General features: G+C 48.3%; 1 protein-coding gene across 2 annotated transcripts in view; it reads right to left on the bottom strand.

Moving 5' to 3' along the window:
• The window catches only part of PODXL (podocalyxin like), a 46,688-nt gene extending 27,254 nt beyond the window's left edge, over nt 1-19,434 (bottom strand). For both annotated transcript variants that reach the window (XM_087766964.1, XM_087766965.1), the window contains exon 1: nt 19,304-19,434. In XM_087766964.1, the coding sequence (XP_087623090.1) occupies nt 19,304-19,349 (46 nt within the window). In that variant the 5' untranslated portion in view covers nt 19,350-19,434. The remainder of the gene's footprint in view (nt 1-19,303) is intronic.
• Between the last annotated feature and the right edge of the window lie 2,302 nt (nt 19,435-21,736).

Genomic DNA, 21,736 nt, shown 5'->3' with positions numbered 1-21,736 from the left:
CACATCACAGCAGCCCCTCCTGGAGACCTGATCTCCTTTCTCCAGCCCAGAGCTGCTGCTTGGTGCATGGGGACAACTTGGGGGACAGATTTATTCATTAAGACAGAGCAGAAGTTCCTTCTCCTGCTTTTCACCCCGGAAAGATGAATCATCCCTTGCTGGCTTTTCCTGGAGGACTACTCCAGACAACTTGAGAAGGAGTGAGGACATAAGCCCCTGAGGCAGGAATGATTTTTATTCAGCCTGATGGCTTGTCTACAGAGAGGTACTCAAGAAAATTAATCTAAAATTAAAAGAAGGTATGATTTCAGAGTGGATTAGTCAAAGTGCACACAACCCACCAGGTGGCCACTCTTGTTCGGCTTTAAATCAACCCTCATTTCATTTAGCCAAAATGAAGTAGGTTAAATCAAATTAAAGTCTCCTTAGCTCTGAAAGCCGACAAGGGGGAGGTGATGCAGTTTAAGAAAGTTAATTCAGGAGAAATCTGGTGATGGTCCCCACACAAACAAGCCCTGAAATGTCGCATTTGGCACTGGCACTGACCAACCACCAGAGATGGGGCACACCTGCCTCCCCAGCTGAGGTTGGCCTTTCCTGATTCCTGGACATGGAAACCTCTGATTAATGTCAGATTTGACATCACATCAGCAGGTCTTGCTATTTGCTCAGTTTTTGTCATGGAAAAAGGCAGGACAACAAGAAGACAGTGGACAGACCACACCACAGGACTGGGGAGTGGGTGCACAGTGCAGCAGGCAGTGGGGTCCATCCACTGTTTACTGTCTTCTAGGACAGGACAGGCAAGTGGACAGAGAGGTGAGGTGGGCTTGCCTATCCACAGCAAGAAGCAGCCTCGCTGGGTGGCACAGGGAGACCAAATTCATCGCCCCACCCTCCTCTCCAGCTGGCTGGTTTCATATTTGGGTTCATACTGAGCAATGTGGGGAAGGAGTTGGCCCTGAGCTACTCATCCTGCTGGCTGAAACTCTGCCAGCTGGCCAACGCTGGGGAAGAGCTGTCACATCTAATGTCACTCAAGTTAGGCGCCGTGCATCAGCAATGTGTCTAGACTGTATCCATGAGAGATGAGGGCCACAAGGGTGTCTCAAAGGGACAAATGAGCAGGTCTCCTGTGGGTAGGTTTTGCAGCCAAAAAAAATCCCCTTTTTATAAGAATCACACTAACTCTTGCAATAAGGAAGGAGAGTGGAGGAAATATGCCCCTTCTTGTGGCAGGGGCTCTTCCTAAAGGGAGAGAATCAACCCCAAACCCAAATAGGGACTATTGCCTTCTTTGGGACTTCATAGCCCAACAAAGTCAGACCACAGAGGGGCATTAAAGCTGGCATTAGCAGAAGGGATCTAATGCCCAAACTTGTGCCATCAAAAATTGAGGATGCCAACCTCAGCTGGAGGCTGACCCTTGCTGGAGGCCTGGCACGGAGGACATCCAAGTTGCAGCCCTAAGGGGCAGAAAACAAGAGGAGAGACTCCAAACCTAAAGGAATAAGGAGACCTCAGCCTGGTCACAGGCAGCTCTGGTGCAAGGGGAAACGAAATGGAGATGGGTGACTGGAAGGTCAGTTTGTGCTGGCACACAGCACTGCTGTGGCCTTGCAAACCGTTGTCCCCCTGCTTCTTGCACCTCCCTTTCCTCCCCACCTCCCCCGACGATTTACAGCAGGAATTGCCCTCCTGCAACAGCCTCTGCCTGCTCCTGCCACGGAAAAGTGATGGTGAGGAGGCGATAAGACCCAAAGCCTCACCCTCCTTTGTGTGCCCAGCACCTTTGATGAGTCACCAGTCAGCCCAAATTTACGCCCTCCAGCCAGCAACTTTATTTTTAACCTTTTCGGGGTCGTGAGTCATGTTGCCTCCCCCAGTCCATCGGTGCATCACCCACGACCAAGCCAGGATGGACCGAAAGACAACGAGCTGAACACATCTTAGACTGGATGACCCTTATGGGTCCCTTCCAACTTAAGATATTCTATGATTCTGTGCTCTGTGGTCCATCGAGACTCAAAGGTGCTGTGATGTGAAGTGGATAAAGACACAGGTGATACCAAGTGATGTAGGAGCCACCTCCAAGAGGCACTGGTGACCTCCTCAAGTATCGCATCTTCTCTAAGTAAAATATTGGGTGATTCCTTGTTAAACACCCACTCCCCAGTGCCATCTGCTTTGCTGCTCATTCAGGCTATGCTGGAAACAGGTTCCTCTGTTGGCACAACTGGGACACCTGCAAACCTTCACTGACATAAAAGCTGCCACCACACACCCGTCACCCCGTGTTTTTGCAGAAGAGCCAAGCTGGATGGCAGGATCCATCCCTCTGCTGTGATCAGTCCCCCATGACCTTGGCTAGCCGAGGTTACCGAGCCAGAAGCCCAGAGATTTCCTGTTAATGCCGCAAGGAGGGCTCCACATTTCCTTGGGATCCTTTGTGTGTTGGTGCTATTTTGGATCCCACCTTTTTTACTTCAGCTCCCCACCCACACCTCCCTCAGGGTGGGGTCTTCCCGGATAATTCAGAGCTCTATATATACACATGCATATACGTATGCACCTACATATATTTATATAGCTGTGCATGCAAGTTGAGCCTTCGGGCATTGACTGGACACAGCGGACTTGGCAGGAGGCTCGGTGCTATTCTTTAGGTGGGGAGAGCCTAGGAAGGGAAGGACACAGCTAACCCTCCCTCCTATTCAAAACTATTTAAAGACTGTCTGGCACAGAGTTTCTTTCCCACCAAATGGCTCCAGTGACGATCTGGCTTTACAGGCTGTGTAATCTGATCAACTTCTATTGTTGGCAAATTCATAATTGCCTCATTATTTAACTCTCCTGAAACAGATGGTTTTACAGAAAAAGAATATCCATTTTAAAACTTTGTTTTATTTTGTTTTTCAAGAGCACTGGGACTCAGTTTCCTTTTGAAGAACTTTTGTTCTTCAACAGCTCCTGCTCTTCCCCTCCTTGAAAAACCACACATGATCACAGGAATCACTGATGAAAGGCACAAACAGTGAGAGATGATCTTTTCCAGTACTGCCCTAGCGCAGCATTCTCCAGCACAGCAAATTTATTACCCAGTGGCCTCTTATATGTATCTGTAAGCAGCACAAGTAGAGGAGCCTTACCTATTTCCCCCCCAGAGAGGAAGGATGCTCTTGGAAGGACTATGCGCTGGCTCACATCCTTGCTCAGCCACAACCCTCTGAAACAACCCTGGTTATGTTTCTTAACCTCTCCCTGCCTCAATTTCCCCTGTCTTTACATGCAAGAGCGGATAGATTTCAGATAGAGGAGCTGTCTTCATTTATGGGCTAGTCCAGCACCTTGCTAACCGGGGCCCCAACCTTGGTTGGGTGCCAGAGCAATACAAATAATTACTAATAGTAATCCCCATGGGAGTCTACTACATTATGGTTTAACTTCCTCACAAACAATTGCTCCTCTTCCTTGCTTTGTATGTTCTTCAAAAGAAGCGGCTGCTGTGCTTAAGGGCTGGGACACCAGCCGCGGTAAACATACACCCAGCGTTCCTGCTCAGCTGGGCCTGGGCAGCAAAAAGAAGATCAATCTGATTTTAAGACAATCACATTGTGGGCAGGAAAAAAATTGAAAGTTTAATGGAAATGGCAACCCAGTGGCACGAAACAGCATTTATCCTGAGAAGTCCCTTAGGGCATATTTATTCACTATTTACAGGATGATCTTATTCGGAATAGCAATAAGAGCAAGAAATGTGGAGAGCAGAACTGCCCACTGGTCTCAGGGCTCAAACCATCTTCATTCAGAGAGTGGTGAAGGTCCCGGCACTGCAGGAGCATTCAGTTGAAGGAAGCAGAGATTTACTGTGGACATATAGCTTGCCAGTACTTGGACATTTCCTTGCTTTCTGCTTATGCTGAGGGCACCCTGCCTACACCACCCAAAAGGTGCATAAAGGGAAAGATGTCCCATAAGTGGGCAGAAAAATGCCACTGGTCCACAGCCAGTCCTGGGCTGAAGCTGGCCCAGCCACTGGGTGTGTGGGCCAGGCAAATTGTCCTTGTAGGGTATACAAAGTATAGGAGCACCCCAATGCCATAGGTTTAGGTGCAATATCAAAGTCTTATGGGAGCTGGGAACCCAAAATATCAAGTGTCCAACAGCAGGTTCAATGGCAATGCAGAAAGGCCATCCCAAAGTGGTTTGAGCTGAGTCACGTTGGAGCAGAGTGGGCTTTAGGTGGGCTCTCTTGAGGTCCTTGGGTCGTCATTCAAGCAGTTAGCTTGCTCTGAAACACATGGTGGCACATCTCTGAGGAGGTTTTTCCACTGCCAGGACCAGGAATTTAGGCCTATGCAGCAAGTAGCAAGGTGGAGAAGGAAGAAGGGGCTCGCCTATTAGTCAGCCAACTGGCCTGACTTAATGCTGACGAAGAACAATGCACATTTTGGTCACCCCTTCCAAGATGGAGCCTGCAACGGCTTTAATTAGTCAATTAAATGTGGCTTTGTCACAGGAGATGAGACACAACCGGGACCAGCCAGCTGGGTTCTTGGCTGTTGAATGATATTGTCTTTCCAGCCCAATGACCTCATTGTTATGACTCAATAGGGGAACAATGTTGTCCACCCAGCAGCCCAGCAAGAAGAGGGATTCCTGCGTGGTTACAGCTGAGCAGAAGAGCATGGGAAGTTGTGGGATGTCACCGGGTCGGGGATGCAGCCCTTTGCACTCAGTGCAAGCAGGCTGCGTTTGGTTTTAATGGCACGGTTGCGTGCTGAGAAATTCCAGCAAAAAAATATAATAATATATAATATAAATATAGCATGCAACGGTGATCATATTCAACTCCCCAAAAAACTCAGCGTCTGTTCCCTGGACAGGTAGTGGGTTTGAGCATGAAGAGACTCACTGGGTAGGGAGGAAAATGCTAAATGGTATGTAATGGAAAGCTTGCAGCACTTACAACCCAGGTGATCTGGATGGAAAAAAAAACCCTGCCTGTGTCACCTTTTAAGCTCAGGGCTTCACTGACATCTCCCTGCCACCAAAACCCTTCTCTCCAGGGCAGTGTCTGGCGGTCGTGCCGCAGGGCAGGCCATGGCAGGGCAAGGGAAGGGAAGGGAGCAAAGGAAGCAGGAAGGAAGGAGCTGCATCCCCTCCCTGCTGTTAATCATTCTCCTTTCTCCTAAGAAAGGCCGGCAGGTCTACAAACCTCAAACTGGGCTCCCACCTTGGAAGGGACCCAGAGAGGTGACCAGCAGCTCTGGGTGAAGGAGGGGAACGCGGGGCTGGGCTTCGCGGTAATATCCAAATTACTCTGCTCCTGGGACGGCAGAGACTGGATCTCGCTTTTGGCTCAGCAGTGAAACTCTGACACATCAGCTTGGATATTTCCTTTAGAAAACTGAGCTGGAGTGGCAGTGGAGTTGGAGACGGGAGGAGAGGGTAGGGACTGCGGGTCAGGTCCATGATGGGACCCGCAGAAAGCCATTAGCAGAGCAGAGGAGAGCGAGGGGCAGGGCACTGAACTGGGATTCAGTGGGTGCTGCTGGTTGTAATCCTGGAGCTGGGGGGGGGAGGTACAGGGAGGGGGAGGGAGAGCAAACGCAGCCCCATGTTGGGGATGTGCTACACTGGTGAAGGCTGCAGCTATGTGAACAGCCCTGTCATGTTTGCAAGTGATCACTGCCAAATCAAAGCATGGCTTTGCTGCAAAAACTACCCTATTCTATGAGATGCCAAAAACCCAACATCCCTGATTATAGAAAGGCAGAAGAGACAACTGAAAAATCCCTACGCGGACTTCAAATCCACATTCGGAGAAGCACCATCAGATGTGCACAAAGACCCTCCTGTTACCCTGAGCCCAATCTCATCCAGATGTCTCTGAAAATTATTATCTGGGCAAAATGCTCCTTCACTCCAGTCAGGGCAGCTCTCAGAAATCAAGGCCTGAGGCTGCTGACCATGGAGGCAAGAAAGAGCTGAGGCATCAAAAGCGAACAGCGACTTTTAGCAATGCTTATTGATAACTCTCATTAAATGATTGTTGTATTATTGCTTTAAATAATTAATAACTAGCAAGCCTATCTACTCCAGACAGTGCTCTCTGGTGCAAGCGTGCTCCTGGTCCCTGTGAGCTGGGACATCTCTGCCTGTCCATCACCGGTTCCTTCCAGTACCCAGACCTCTCTATGTGGGCCACAGTGTCACGGATGAGAGGCTGAAATGCTCGAATGATGCAAAACAACAGATTCAGGTCCTTTGCCCAGCAAGCTTCTGCACAGCACAACGGCCAAAGAAATAGGGTACGCATGCTGGAAGCCAGGCATTGCATTTTGAGACTATGGATGCAGCAGATGGCCAAGTCCTTTGCTGCTGCAGGATTTGAACCAGCTCTCCCAAAGGGGAGCAGAACCGTGTTGGAAAAAAGCAAGAAGTGGAGCAAATCCTCATCTTGCAAACAGCCCAGATGCATGGAGGGCCAAACGCACCTGCAGTGGAGATCAGTTACAGCACCAGGACGTTCAGCACTGTGCTGCTGCATGCACACACAGACTCTCACCCCTGGGAAGCTGGCTCAAATCCTGATCCAACCAGATCCAAAAGCTGCTATTTATCGCTACGAAACAAATGCATTATTCCTAACCTATATTATCAAGGAGAGGGCTCCTCCTTTCCCCACTCTTGGTAGTTTCATGGCAACAGCCATGGATTGAACAGGGCTGGGACAATTTGTAACCCTTTGACTTTGGGAAGACCTGAGAAGTCCAGGTGGCAGCAAGTTGCTATAACAAGCCATTCCCTGCCTTTCGGGGGGAGAAATATGGGAAATCTGCCCACAGGCACTTCGCACACATCTGTCCATTTCAGTGAAGAGCAGTCTTGTTGCTTAAAACAGGAGCTGAGAGATCTGAGGGTCTTTCTCTGCCTCTACAAAACAAATTCCTGTGGCAGGAATACCTTTACCTACTTCAGAGGCAGGCTGTGAGCATCTGCTCTTGTCAGATTTGGGCAGAGGCAAAATCTTATTAACCCTTGCTCTCTCCTATCCCTCGATGGGGTGCGTGCCTCTGCTCAGACCGAGCTGGAATCCTTGCAGAAATAGCTCGCAGGTTGCACATTTCTTACTCTTCCCTTCCCCAAGCTCCCCACTGTGATGAGCGTCAGCCTTCAGGATGGAAGTAAATAAATAAATAAAGTACGATCCTAAGAGCGCTCTCCAAAAACCAGCTTCAAAGCCAATTCGCCTGCAGAGGTTTCCTAGCCCTGGTCCCCCTCACCCATCTGCATTATCAGCCCCTTTCTTCCAGCACCTCAGGCTACCAATTTTCCCAGTCAAGAGACAGATAAACCCCTGCCCCAAAACTGCCTCTGGGCTGGATTATAGGGAAACCCTCCCTAAAAGGCCAGCTGGGCCATGTTCACTGGCTTGGGGCAGCCCCCGGTGCCTGCTCCCAGGGAAAGCAGCTTACCTCCCTGCATGGCTGCCACCCGCCCTGGGCGAGCCCCTTCCTAATCAGATTGGAGCCGTCCCGCCAGACACGCAAAACAGTCTCACGGAAGACAAAGCAGAGAGCTGCAACCCTCATCCGCCAGCTCAAACACAAATACAGCCCTGAAATAGCCGGCATTCCTTTGGCACGGCTATCCCCCAAGTATTTCTCATCAAATCCGCAAGGCACGTGCAGCTTCTTCTTTTGGTGGTTTCCTGACATTTTTTTCTGGGGGAGCTTTTTGCAGGTTCTTATCAGGACTGTTATCAGGATTTTTCTGCATGAGAGCATAGCTGAGATGCAGAGTTGTATGCTGCAGGACCTCAGCAACCACCACGCCAGAACTTGGCTTTTGTTCTTGTCCAAAATGCACCAGCTCTCCACGGTTCCCCCCAACTTTCCCACCAGTAAGCACCATGCTGGGGCTCCGCACCGATCCTGATGCCTATCCAGTTGTTCATGCTGTGTCCTGCAATGACAGGAGCTTCTGCACTGGCCAGGGAGTACATGCGGAGTGTCCTACAGGAGCAGGAGCTGCTGACGGGGCTGAGGCACTTTTCTTCCATCAGAGATGCTGATGAGACGCCGTAATCTCCGTTTCTAATGTGATCAAGGGACGGACAGCCCTGCTCCCTCTTGGGTTGGCTGTGCCACCAAAATCCCTTTAAAACCCCCAGAACTTCACCCTGTGCTGCTGTCAACTACCTATGGCCAGGCTTCACAGGTGGGAGCACAAAAGAGATGGATTTTTTTTTAAACAAAAAACCCATCTCTTTCCTTTATCAACCCATCAGTTTGGACTTCTGCATTTCCCGCCCTGCCCCTTCATAAAGGGGATTCATAAAGGACTGTACAAAGTGTACATTGACCATGAGGTCCCCTACTTCTCTTGCTGCCAACCCAACCTTACATGCCCACTTTTCACCGCCCCCCTCCCACCAGTCCGCCCTTCTTCTTGTTGTGCTACTTCCTTTGCCCAAAGAAAAGCATTTTTTTCCCAACTTGGCTTCCCTAAAGCATCATCCAGCAGCTGAAAACATGATTTAATATGAGGAACACTGACATAGGGAATGTGGATGGTGATGGGTGACAAGCTTTGTGGCTTGGTTGTGCAGACCACAGTGGTGGTTGTATTGGTCATCCTTGCCCTCATTAGGAATTGCTTAATACTACCCCATCTGCTATTGACCTTCTCCTTGTTGGAAAACCTCACAGAAAAAGGGGGTTTGGGTGAGATGGTAAATTATAGGCCAGACTTTGAGAACCATTCCCCAAGGCAGAGCTTCTCTGGGGCATGGCCATGCTGTGATATTGCTCCCCACAACAGCCTAGGAGGGACTTGGCCTGACTAAACACAGAGTGAGGGCTGCAGGATCTGGCCCAGGATCTGAATGATGTTAGTGCATGCTCCACCTTGAGCTGGGCTTAACTGCAGCATATCAGACAACTTTACCAGCCTTAACTGATGTGTTGTAGCAGAAGCAGATGTGTCTTCACCATGGAGGTGATACCCCAGTTGCTGTAATGGCTATGTGTAGAGCAGTGATGGCAGGAGTGGCAATTGCAATCATCTTGATGGCAATGATTGCTCTTGGCAGCTTCCTGCCTAATTAAGATGTCCCCATTTCTTCATGGGGAGGCCCCATGAAGGGCCTCCTATGGTGAGGAGTAAAAGGCACTGCACCAGGAATGTGTCAGTTGTCAAGACTTTTTCCTTCTTTTTTTTTGCCCTATGTTTGTTGCCTTAAACAGCAGTGTTTTATTTGTCAAGCCTGTTTGAGAAAATGTTCTCCTGTAGGATCAGCAAGGAGATACATCTACATAGACTGAATGAGAGGCTCCAGGCTCCACCGGACTTTGCAGAATCGTCTGTTAATAGTGTTTTACTTTGGAAAGAAGAGGGGAAATTGAGTTTATCACTACCATCTTCCCCAGACCCCCATGACAGGCATGCAGTGTGGATGGATGGAGGTCCACCAGGATCTGCTAGGCTACATTGTTTTCCTGGACACAAGAAGGATTGCTCCAAGTTGGCCTTGTCCCATTGGGAAAGGGTGTATGCACTGCCATGGGCCACAATCCATCGAGGCCAAATCTCCTTCTAATTTGTGAAAGGCCAAATTTTAACATCTAGCACCAAAAAGAAAATTAAATATATTGCAGCAGGACTAAACCCAACCAGGACACACACGACACTTGGGGAACTTGGATTTTCCAACACTAAATGGGACTGGATTTGGATGTGACATGAAAACTGGGCAGCCAGTTAAACAAACCCTCATTAATTCTTGCTTTGCTTTCCTTTAATTCCTGTCTGCCCACACTATGGGCAGATATCCTGGGTATCCAGACACTAAGTGTGGGGTTCTTCTGCCTTCAGTTAGATGGCCAAAAGTTAAACCTCAGCTAGCCATTTAAAGTCCCTCTGCAGATCAAGGAGAGACACATTCAGCCACTCCGTCAATAGTTAATTCTAAGCTGCAAAAACAACTGGAAACTGGCAGCTGAAAAATAAAATTGCTTCCTCTCCCATTTTGAACAGTAAAAGTGAGTTTTAAGAGAACGACTCCTGTTTATTCAAAACCCTCGAGGGACACGAAACAATTCATTTCAGTCACTAACTCCATCAAAGACTGACACTTGAGATTTGCTCAATGAATTGCTTAGCATTAAACTCAAAAGTATGTTGAAAAGTTTATGCGTTAGGTATCCAGGCCCTTGGTTACTTGATGTATCTTAAAGGAATTTTAAATGCCGTTTTGCATCTGTCAGTTTAACAGAAATTTCCTCTACAAGTGAAGAGTGATTGCCACCAATGAGCCCAAAATTAGTATTATTCATCATTACCAAGGAAGACTTAAAAGATGCATAAATTAGAAATCAAAATAGAGCAGTGGCAGGCTGTATAACTGCTTAAACAAACATGTTCATAGTGTGTCCACCTGGTTAGAAAACACAGTTGAAAGGCAAGAGTGGGCTGTAAATCTCCAAGTTTTACAATGAGCGACCAAGGACAATCAGCCCTGCTTAAGGGATATAGCTATGAATTGTAAATGAAAAACATGATCAAAATCAAATCATTCAAATTAAGACTTTCTTCTTCCATATTTTATATCGTGATTAAAATTCATAATTTAAGCCACATCAATTTAAATCAAAGCACCCTGCCATAAAATGAGGTTTTGAACCCTTTGTGAGGCTTTAATGAGAAAAAAAGGACGTTCTCCTGTTGAATGCAGTTAACGGGGATTTATTGGTACCATTCATGGGTAGGAGGAACTCTCTTAGAAGCCTACAAAATTGTATAGACTGAGATTCTTGAGGGCTTTTTTTAGCTGTCTGGGAAAAATTTAAAGAAACAAAATAATTTTCTATACTAGGGTGTTGTAATAAGCTCAAAACTTACTTTTCCACGATATTCTACATGACTGCTCAGGACAGGAAAATTTATCACTTGTGCCAAAAAGGTCAGCATCTCTCATCATTGCTTTTTTGGCATGGGAATTACCCCAAGGCTCGGGTGAGCATGGAGGTGATGGTGGGCTGAGATTAACAACTCCTGCACACTTGAAAAATGGGGTCAAGGGTGTGATTTTCACTTGCCGGCTTTGCAGCCAATGCGATGCTGTGTCCCATTTTGCTTATGTTTTGCACCGGTTGTCTCTTGGCTGGGTCAGACTTTGCTGGGAGCCCCACGGCAATTGCTGGTTCATCTCATTGGCAGCACAGGCATCGCTGCCACCCAGCTTTTCATTGCCACGAGTGATTTTGGTGTTCTTATGGCATCACTTTGATCTGTCATAAATTCATGTGCCCTTTGAAAGAGGCAGTGGAGAGCACAATGCACTTCATAGCATTGTGTCAAAACAGATCAGGGGACTGATCCATCTGAAAACTAAACCAATATTAGAAAGAAAAAATAAATAAAAAAAAAGGAAAACAAAACAAGCGGGAGTCATTTCATGCATTTACTGCATGTTGCTACTTTCTCCACTTTGCCAAGAGAAACCCATGGGAACAAATTCTTATTTGTTTGTTTGTTATTTTTACTTGTTTAGGCTCTGAAACCAAATCAGGTCATCAGCAGCTAGAGAGTGGGAAGATGGCTGAAAAAATGCATGAATGAGAATGCCGGTTTTGGAATTGTGCAATCACAACCTGGTTTGAGGGTGGTTCTTACTAGCTGGCCTAGTACCCGGCAGAAAACTTGCTTCTTTTATCTGTGCTTTAAACATTTCTTCTGTTGCTTAATAAATTAGAAATGTCCAACAAGGACAACTGTGCTTATTTAGTAGATATATCTATTTATATATATACTATATATATATTCAGGACCTTGGCTACTTGATGCTATTCCAGTACAACCACTGCTAACTGGGGAGCGCAATGCATTGCTTTAACTACTCTGCTCTTTCTCATAGTCAAGGCATACAGTATCTTGATAAGCAGCATATAATAGTCACCCTGAGAGCTATCCATTTTCCGTAGGCTGCAGCAGTATCATTTAAACTTTTCCATTTTTTTTCCCATTTGCGTACATGGTGGAATGTCTTATCTCACCCTCCTGCCTTTAGACTCCAGGGAGGAGAAAAAAAAAAAGTGGTCTTTGCTATTAGGTTTCAAAGAAGGACTTTCTCAAATACAGTTTCTCCAAACCCTTCTGCAGACTCTTTCAAATCCCCTTTGTCAAAGTTAGAAATCTGGCATTATCTCTTTGCCTGTATCTAGCAGAAGCCACTTAGAATAAATGTCTGACAAGGTTGTCTCCTCATTTTTCTACAGTAGATTTAATATATCTTTAAGTACTACAGCTTAATAACTCTAAGCCAATTTCTACCTCCTCCTACAGTTAAATTTACTAAAATCAATTAAGGCTGAGAGAGAAAATTTCAGCCTTTGCCATTAATAACTAAGGCCTTATTCTTCCACTGCAAAATGACCTTCCTCCTCCCTTTCACCAGTCTCATGAGCCACGTGGCATAAGAGCAAAGCCCCCTGCACACAGAGCTTGTAAGACAGAGAAAAAGCCACTGGATTAATCCATTTTTTATTAAGGATGATAAGAATATGAGCCAGACCTCAAAGCAACGTCTAAAATGGGACTAACTCAGAAATATAAAATTACCTTTTCCATTTTGGAGGAGGTTTTAAGGCAGATCTCGTCTGTCTATTTCCAAGGTATCTGTCCTGTACCTGCCTTTAAACACAGACTTGGTTTTTAAACCCAAAGACTGTGTTCTTCTTATTCGCCTTTCCATTTTGCAGCCTTTAGGGTATACTCCTGCCCCACCTCCAAGAAGTTCTTCCAAATCCTGAAACCCACACTTTTTTGACGTTTTTAAGTAAATACAGATATGCAACATAAGAGTTTCCAGGGGCAGATCCTGGACGTTTTTCGTGTAACATCAGACCCTGGAGCATGTACGGAGACAAGCGTCTCTAGGGGTCAAATCATCCCAAGAAACATCTGAATTGCCTTCAGAAGATGCTCCTCTCTCTCTCCACTAACAGCAGCTGGATTCAAGGGCAACTCAGTTCCAACCTTAAACACCTTGGTTAAGTATCTGAACCTACGTGGCATTACCTTTGGTCCTTCAGTGGGAGGGAAAAGCAACTTGCCTACAATTGAAGAAGAGCTGGCAACACCAGGTCCCCCAATTTTCCCTTCCTCCGCAAGGCAGCTCATCCCAGCTTGCCCAAACCAAGGCCCATTCCCTTTCTGCTGCCACCCACCCCCAGCACTGCACCAAGACACGGGACCTTGGGCATTACACACAAGTCGAGCCATGCAGAAAGCCAAATATCAACCCGGCATGTTGCCTTCCTGCAGCTGGTTTATTGCGAGTGTGCATCTAAAAGCAGGTGCTTCAGCAGCACTGAATTCCTGGTGCCCAAAATAAAGGCTCATTCTCCTTTATTACCCCTTCTGCTCTATGCTAGGCGTTGAGGCATTACACTGAGTTAATTTTAATAAGTCATTTGCATTTTCCCTGTCTCCTTTGCAATACTTTGTCACCAACCTGTCACCGGCATCTGCCGAGCGCTCCTGGCCTGTGGCCAAGCAAGCCATGAGATGTACATTATTTACGGGACAGAAAAGGTGCCTGCAACATGCAGAGCAGCGTGCACTGCAAAGATGCAAAGATTTGCAAAGCAGCCACATTTAGTGATGAGAAAAACTTCATCAAGAAGACTTGGGACCCAATAAGCAAAATAATCAATGGAGGATATTGGTGCCTTTGGAGTTTGGAGCAACTTCACTCCATCTGTTGAAGGAGAGAGGGTTTTTTTCCTCATTAGGGTTGATGGGGCATCCTGGTATTTGCTGGTTCCCAACAGCTTTCAGCAATAGTTGGTACCGAAGGCTGACTCTGAGACACACTATGGCTCAAGTCAAGTGAATATGTTCATGCAACCCTCAAGAAGTTCCCCCCAAATAACCCACCACAGAGCTTTGCACTCCCAGAAGGCAGTAACATTACTATTGGCGTTTTCCAAGACTCCCCCAGGCACTCACTATTTCTAGCACTATTTGCAATTCAAAGCCAGCAGCTAACTTGAAGCAGGCTAAGTCATACTTGAAGGAACCCGTCCTTCTCCCTTGGCTGTGGAAGGAGGTGAGGACACTGATACCCGTCACCTGGAAGTTTAGCTAGAAGAAAAATACCACTGCATCAGCATGGCCCCAGGTGGCCACATTGTAAAGGGGTAGAAATGAGCAGTGCTAATTCAGCAACTCCTGAATCACAGCACAGGGTCGAGCTCCAAATTTACTAGGTGTCATGGTAAAAGCCATGTAAATGTGACTTGTGAATTCTCCCCTTGCAGCATCATCAGGTTGCTTCTGGCCACAGAAAGCTGTTGCTGCATCGCAGTCCCCTGCTCACCAGACCTTTGTTGATGCTATTTGTACTGCAGCAGCCCCAGAGACCCCAGCTGAGAGCATCTCCCCATCCCTGAACACTCACTGCATGGTCTTTCCAGCAAACAGCATGTAGTCTAAGCAGACACATACAAAACAGAGAGAAACTGTGGCACAGCCAGTCCTCTAAACAGCATTTCAGCACTTCAGTTCATAGCATATCAGATATGATTTTTGTACAACAACAAGGAAGATCATCTGTTTCTCCCCAGCTCTGTCTACCTTCTTGGATAGGGCTGTTTAGCTCAAAAGTAACATGTTTTTGGATATAGGCTAGTCCCAATGCTTAGGCACCTCGAAACTGGAGTTGTGATATGGGCAGAGCACATCCCACCAGTCTGAAGTGGATCTACATATTCCTCAAGGACCTTCAGAGCAAAACACCACGAGGCTTCAGCCCAGCGCTACAACAGACAAATACGCAATTAGAGCCGTTAAAACCTGATGAAGCTCAGATGAACTGTCCCCGTCCCTCCCAAATAACAAAGAAACAACAGGAGAAAGCACTTCACTCGGGAAGGGGGGGGGTGGGACACCATCACACCAGGTAGTTCAGGGAAAGAGACGGGGATTTTTTTTTCGTTAAGCCCCAATGGGACACAGAAAGGATTCTGGGGGAGGTGGGTGTTGCATCCCCAAACCCCACCATGCAGTAGGACCTGCAAGACCCCCGTGCAGAACCAGGGTCAAACTTGGTTGTCTCACACGCTGCAAGAGAAAGACTCCGTGTATTTGCTTGGCAATCCTAAGACCAAAGGCACTGCTCTCTGCAACATGGACTGTTCGGCGAAGCCCTGGGCGTTGTGGTGAAGTGAGCACAGGTAGCTGGAGAACAACAAATACCAGATGGCTGTGTGCATTGTTTAGAATTAACAAAAAGCGAGGTTTGGTCAGGAGCTCTCAGAAGGAAAGGGCAGGCATCGCAAGAATTCAGAAACAACATCCTTGGTGGAGATTGGCCAGTTATGGAAGAAGCTGTGCACGTAAACAGGCTTTTGACAAGGAAGTTGGCAGAAGCATGTGAAAACACTTCATAGGGTTTGTGAGGTTTCACATGCCTGCACACGGGGAATGGACCAAACCGGGCCACCTGGATTCCTGCAAAGTTCAAACCCTCTTATGATGTTCAGCTCTTGGTGGCTGTCTGTCGGCCTGGGAGCAGGACTGAAGGTGAGACGGATACTCAGGCTCACAACCCGCACAGTTCTGCCTATGTGGTGCTCCCCATCCGCTCAGCAGCTGGGAAGGAGGAATTTCTGCACGCCCGTGAGTGGATTGTTTGCCATGTGCTTAGTCCTACTGCTTCGACCACCTGGAGATGTAGCTACTGAAGGCACCTGGGCTCGAGGCTTGAGCCCCTGTAGCACAGAGCAGCTCAGCTGGATGTTATGGCAGGATCTCACCTCTCCAGAGCATCACCCTGTAAGGATGAAGCCCCACTTGCCCCATCTTCCCTGGCCCTGCAGAGCATCAAGGGGCTCTGGGTGCTGCAGTGGATCCTTGAGGACAGGGCAAAGGGGCCACCCAGTCCAGCATCGGGGAGAAGGAGGCAAAACTCAGGGCAGGTGTAAGCAGGTGGGATGGATGCGGTCCTGCACCTAAACCCCAACAGCTCTTTTCTGCTCTCGTATAGCGATATAACACCCAGAATACCATAGGTGCTATTGCACAGCCTGAGGGAGCCTCACTGGCTATAATTAACCCCCATCAGATCCCATGACCTGAGCCCCAAAATACCCCAGAGTTTGTGTTGGCAGGCCTAGGTCTTTTAGAGGGTGCAGATGGGGAGAGAAAAATGCATGATTTATAGGGCAAATAATAACCAAAGCACAACCCCAGCCTCCCTGCAAATGCTGAGAACAGATATTTCCAGCCGGTCTCCTGTCACCAACATGAATGATCACCAGCCTCCTCATCATAAGCCTTTAAAGCAACTCTGTGGAATTAAATCGGTGTATTGCATGGTTCCAGCTCCTTTCATCCAAGGATCTTCAAGTGCTTTACAAACAATTCTTTAATTAAGCCTCCTAAACAGACCCACGGAGTATTATTACTGTATCTGCTTTGCCACTGGGGAATCAAAGGCATTGCACTGCTAAAACGGCTTGCAGAAAGGTTGCAAAAATCTTATCAAAGTTCTTCCAACAGCAAATATATATAAGAAGACACACTCCGCTTCAGTGCTAATTTTAAAACTCTCCGGTTAACAATTTTTTTTTTCTCCTCCTGTAGACATGGCCCCAATTACCTGCTCCTGCCTGTGTCAAGATTAGTATTCAATGGATAAAATGGATTTTAAAAAATGCACATCTTTGACAGCCTGTCTTGGACAAACACGAACTCCCAGTACCACGGAGCCAGCACAGCTCCGGGAATGAAAAGGGGTGTTTTGGCAACAAGGATTTAAAACCCATCAGTCTTTGGTTTGCTTTGAGCCAAGCAAAGGGCCGATCTCCGGTAAAACCCCTTCCTGCCTTTTTTGCCCCCAGGACAGGTTTTAATCCTCTGAGGATAAAAAGCATCGGTTTTCTCTTCCTGATGCAATGTTGCTATCAAACCCCTGTGGGATAGAAGATCTAATATGGGGAAAGAATAAATAAAATAAAATGTTCTGTCAACATGCTGTAATGGGTAACTCTGAGCCCCTTGCAGGCTGGTTGAATTTAAAGATATTATTTGCCCGATGTCACATTTGCTGCACCTCTTGTGCCTTGTCTGAGGCTGGTTTTATTCTGATTTACAGTAGGGGAAATTAGGGGGGATCTCTGCAAAATCAGGGGGTTGGGATGATGTGAACCTGGAAGCCAGTATTTCTAGCGAAATAGCCGTACCCAAAATAGCTGCTTTTAAAAACTTCAGCAACCTTGGGCTCGATTCTGCTCTGCCCCACATACGATGTTGTCACCTTCTTCCTCATGACACCCCAAAACACGCTCTGAAATCCCAACTCCCTGCTCACCCACCCATTTCACATCCAATTTAAACAGAGCAAATCACGCAGGCTCCATCCCAATTATTATTTTTTAAGATACCAAAAATCTTACAGTTTCACTTACAAACCCAACTTCTTCCCATTTTAGGGGGGGAAAAAACCCAAACTCTAGGCTTTGAGTAACTCAGATGGCTGCCACCAATACCAGCCCTAGATGTAAGCACTGCTGGGACTCCAAGCCCAAACACCCGGCAAGGAGGGATGCCTATTTTGGCCCCTAAGGAAGAAAATCCTGGTGCCAATACTCAGGGAGCAACATAAAAGCTCCTCTAAGGAGCTTATATCAAAACTTAAGAGCAGCACTAATGGCAGAAAACACTGTTTTGAAGGATTTAATCAAAGAATTTCTGAGAAAAATGTAATAGGATCACTTGAGTGCTACAGAAACAGGTCCCCCCACCATCCTACCCTAAAAGCCTGTTTTGTACCAATCCCAGCATATTTATCACTCCGTTTTGAAAACCAGAATAAAACCTTCTGAGAAGGCAAAGTCAGCTAAACTCAGCTAAATTCTGGCTGGCACAAGAAAAATTGCATTAACAGCTCTTGCTTTATGCCAATATTAATGAGGCTGAATCTTCTTGAGTTTTAATGGGCTGTTTTAAAGCCTGTGTTGGTGTCAGGGGGAGATGGGGGCTTCACAGCTGCTTGCACACCAAGCCCCGCTGCTGAGTCCTGAGAGGAGCAGGAAAAAACCCGGCAGGCGGAGATTTCAGCTGGACCTCCGTGAATTCACCCCGTAGTTAAAATCCCAGAGCCCTGCCTCCACTTGTGCTTTTACCTCCAGAGCGTCCCCCAGCTTTTGTTACCTTGAATAAAAGCACATTCAGCTCGGCAGAGGCTCCGCTGGGAGACATGACCCAGAGCAAGATTTCACCTTCTCCTATTTAATTTCATTTTATTTTATTTTACTTTATTTTACTTTATTTTTCGCCCTTCCTTATCTTCTCTGAATACAGGGAAGAAATGCCCCACTCCTCCCTGCCTTTATTCACTTCAAAAATAATCAGTGCATTTCTTTTCCCCACTACTTTTTGGTGCAGTTTACGGCCATCTCTCCAACGAAACACCCTGCCGAAGAACCAGCCCTCCCGCTGCATCGCCCACAGCTGTTTCCACAGCACCCTTAACCCCAGCACTGTTGCAGGACCCGAGGCACCATTTCCACTCCCACACCCAAACCTCCCCAGCGGGATGCAGCCCCCATCCCACATGCGTCCACAGCTGCCCCAGAGCGAGGGGTCTCCAGAAGTTTATCCTTTTGCCAGCTCCATCATCAACTTCCATCAGAAAATTGCTGTCTCCCATCAGTTTTTTCCCCCTCTTTTCCCATGCTACCTCCATGAACCAGAGGCGAGGGCTCATGTTCAGTACGTGCAGCACCTGGCGTGCTGGACCATTGCAAGAGTGGCTGTACCAAACTGAACCAAAGGTCTCCCATTGCTCGATGGGACCCAAAAAGAAGGCTGTGAGGCTCAGTGCTTCGTGCATTGGTCTCGCAAGAGCCCAAACCCCTGACCAGGGGCTTTGTGAAGCTGGATGAGGGAGTGAAGAAGCAGCGTGTTTAGCTCATACCGTTGCATAAAGAAACAAGCACTGCGGCTCTCGCGTCCCAAGTTGAGCTGCTGTGGACGGTTTGATGTGCTTAGTGTCTAAATAAGAGGGTTAATCAGCCTGGATTCATAAAGCAGGCGGGCACTTAGCATCCCCCAGTTTATTTTCCGCCGTTCTGCCCAATTTCCTTCAAACTAGACAACAGCAAGGGGAACAAAAAGAGGGGAGGCGAAAAGGCGAGGGATGCTTGGGGCGGGGGGGAGGAAAGCAAAGCAAAAAAGCGGGGAAGCTGAGGGAGGAGAAGAGTGCGGGGCCCGGGGAGGTGGCACTTACCGAGCAGCAGCAGCGGGAGCAGCGGCAGCAGCAGCGGTGCCCGCATGGTGCCTCGGCGCGGCCGTCCCCGCCGCGGCTCCCGGCGCTCTCTCCCCGGCGGGGCGGGCGGGCGGCCGCTGCCCTCCCCCGGTCCCGGCCCCGGCCCCGGTCCCCCCCCCCCGCCCTCCTCCTTCTCCCGCCGCCGGGGGAGGTGCACAGCGGCCCCGGCCCGCCCCCGCCTCCGCCTCCGGGACCCGCGGGGAGGCTGGGGATGGAGGGTGGCTGCAAGGATGGAGGGGGGGGTCCACCTGGGGGGGGGGATTTGGGGGTTTCGTCGGGGTGCGGTGGGGTAGAGGGGATTTGGGGTTCCCATCTGCATGGGGGGGGTTTGGGGGTATCACCGGGATGGGGGGGTAGGGAGGATTTGGGGTCCCCCCGCCTCCATGGGGAGATTTGGGGGTTTCGTTGGAACTGGAGGGTTGGGGGGGGGGGGGAATTGTGATTTTCGTTGGGATGGGAGGATTTGGGGGTTTTGTTGGGTTTGGGGGTTTTGTTGGGTTTGGGGATGGATTTCATGTTTTCATTGGGATAAGGGTTTGGGGGAGATTTGTGGTGTTTGTGAGGATGGGAGGTTGTGGGGGGGATCTGGGTCTCTGGCCTGCGTGGGGGAATTTGGGGTTATATCAGGGGAATGGGGAGTGGGGAGGAATTGGGATTCCCCCTGGCGTCAGTGGGATTTAGAGTTGTCATTAGACTTGGGGACAGTCTAATGTCTTCCAGTGGAAGGTTGGGGGAGGATGTGGGATTCCCACCTGCATGCAGAAGGATTTTGGATTTTCATTGGCATGTAGGTTTGGAGGGGATTTGGGGTTATCACTGGGATGGGGGATTAGGGAGGATTTGGGATTCCCCCCCCTTCATGGGGAGATTTGGGGGTTTCATTAGAATTGGGGGTTTGGGGGACATTTATGGTTTTCATTGGGATGGGGACTTGGGACTGCATGGGGGCATATAGGATTTTTATTGGGATGGAGGCTTGAGGGATTTGAGATTCTCACCTCAGGGGGATTTGAAGGTTTGTTGTGTTTCAGGATGGATTTTGGGTTTTCAAGGGAATGGGATCTTGGGCAGGGTTTGGTTTTCCCACCTGCTTGTGGGGGGATTTAGGGTGTTCATTGAGATGAGGTCATCGGGAGGATTTGGGGCTTTGGTTGGTATGGGAGTTTGGGGGGGGGGGGCGGGACTCTAGTCTGCACAGAGGGATTTGAGGTTATCATTGGAATGGTGGGGAGTGGGGATGATTTGGGATTTCCCCCTGCATGGAGGGAATTTGGGGGTTTCATTGGATTTGGAGCTGGATTTCAGGTTTTCATCAGGATGAGGGCTCAGGGGTGGTTGGGGTTCCCACCTGCATGTGGGGGGATTTGGGGTGTTTATCAGCATGGCTGCTTGGGGGGCATTTGGGGTTTTCATCAGGGTGGGGGCTTGGGAGGGAGTGGGAGTTTGCATCTGGATGGGGGTTCATAGATTGATTTTGGATTCCCACCCACATCAGTAAGGATTTGGGATTTTCATCCGGATGAAAATCCCCAGGGGACCTGGGGATCATTTTGGGGGAAATTTGGGATTTTTATCAGGATGGGCATTTGGGGGTGGATTTGGGATTTTCGTCTGGATGGGGGGGTGGTGGTTTGATTTTGGATTCCCATCTGGGCGGGGGGTTGCTTGGGGATTTTCATCTAGATAGGGTTTGATTTGGGATTCTCACCATGGCTTGGGGTTGATTTGGGGTTCTTATCTGGAGAGGGGTTCAATTTGGGATTGCTCTCTGCAGGTACACACCCTCCACTGTCTATGCTCCAATGGTACAAAATTCCCCAGATCCCTCCTCTTCCCCCCTAATGACATGGAAAATCCCTGGAGCAGGAGATGGTGAAGACCCAGGGGATGCACAGTGTGGGGGCCTGCTGGGGGAGCATTGCCCTGGTGGGGGGCAGCACCCCACCACTGCGGCAGCTACGGTCCCTCCTAGATCTGGAGGCTGGTCATGGTGCTCAAACCCAAGCTTCGGTGCCACACGTTACCCCAGCACCCCCTCCGAAACTAATCTACACTTTCAAATATTATTTAAATAAATTAATGCACATTTGCATAAGATGTTTTCTAAGAAAAGTTTGCACCAGTTTGAGAATGTCTCGAAGGAAGCAACATGCCCAAAGTACTAAGGATGAAATTATTATCAAATCTTTGCATTTTTTTGTGGCAAGAGGGAAGGACGCTGAAAGTTTTTTATCTAGCGTTCAGGCAAGGAGCGTTCACTGCAGCTAGGAGGAGACTAAAAATAAGCTCAGAGCTTTGCACCAAAGCCTCCCCCTTGCACTGGCAGATCCAGCTAAACCAGGAACCTTCCCAGCCTGGACCCAGAGGTGGCAAAAATAACCTTCACTCCAAAAA

Source organism: Nipponia nippon, unplaced genomic scaffold (assembly GCF_047370975.1).
Source record: "Nipponia nippon isolate SJK-2023a ecotype South Korea unplaced genomic scaffold, ASM4737097v1 scaffold_3, whole genome shotgun sequence".
NCBI classification, from domain to species: Eukaryota; Metazoa; Chordata; class Aves; order Pelecaniformes; family Threskiornithidae; genus Nipponia; species Nipponia nippon.
Note: the sequence above shows the minus strand (reverse complement) of the source record. Positions and strands in the feature narration are given on the sequence as shown.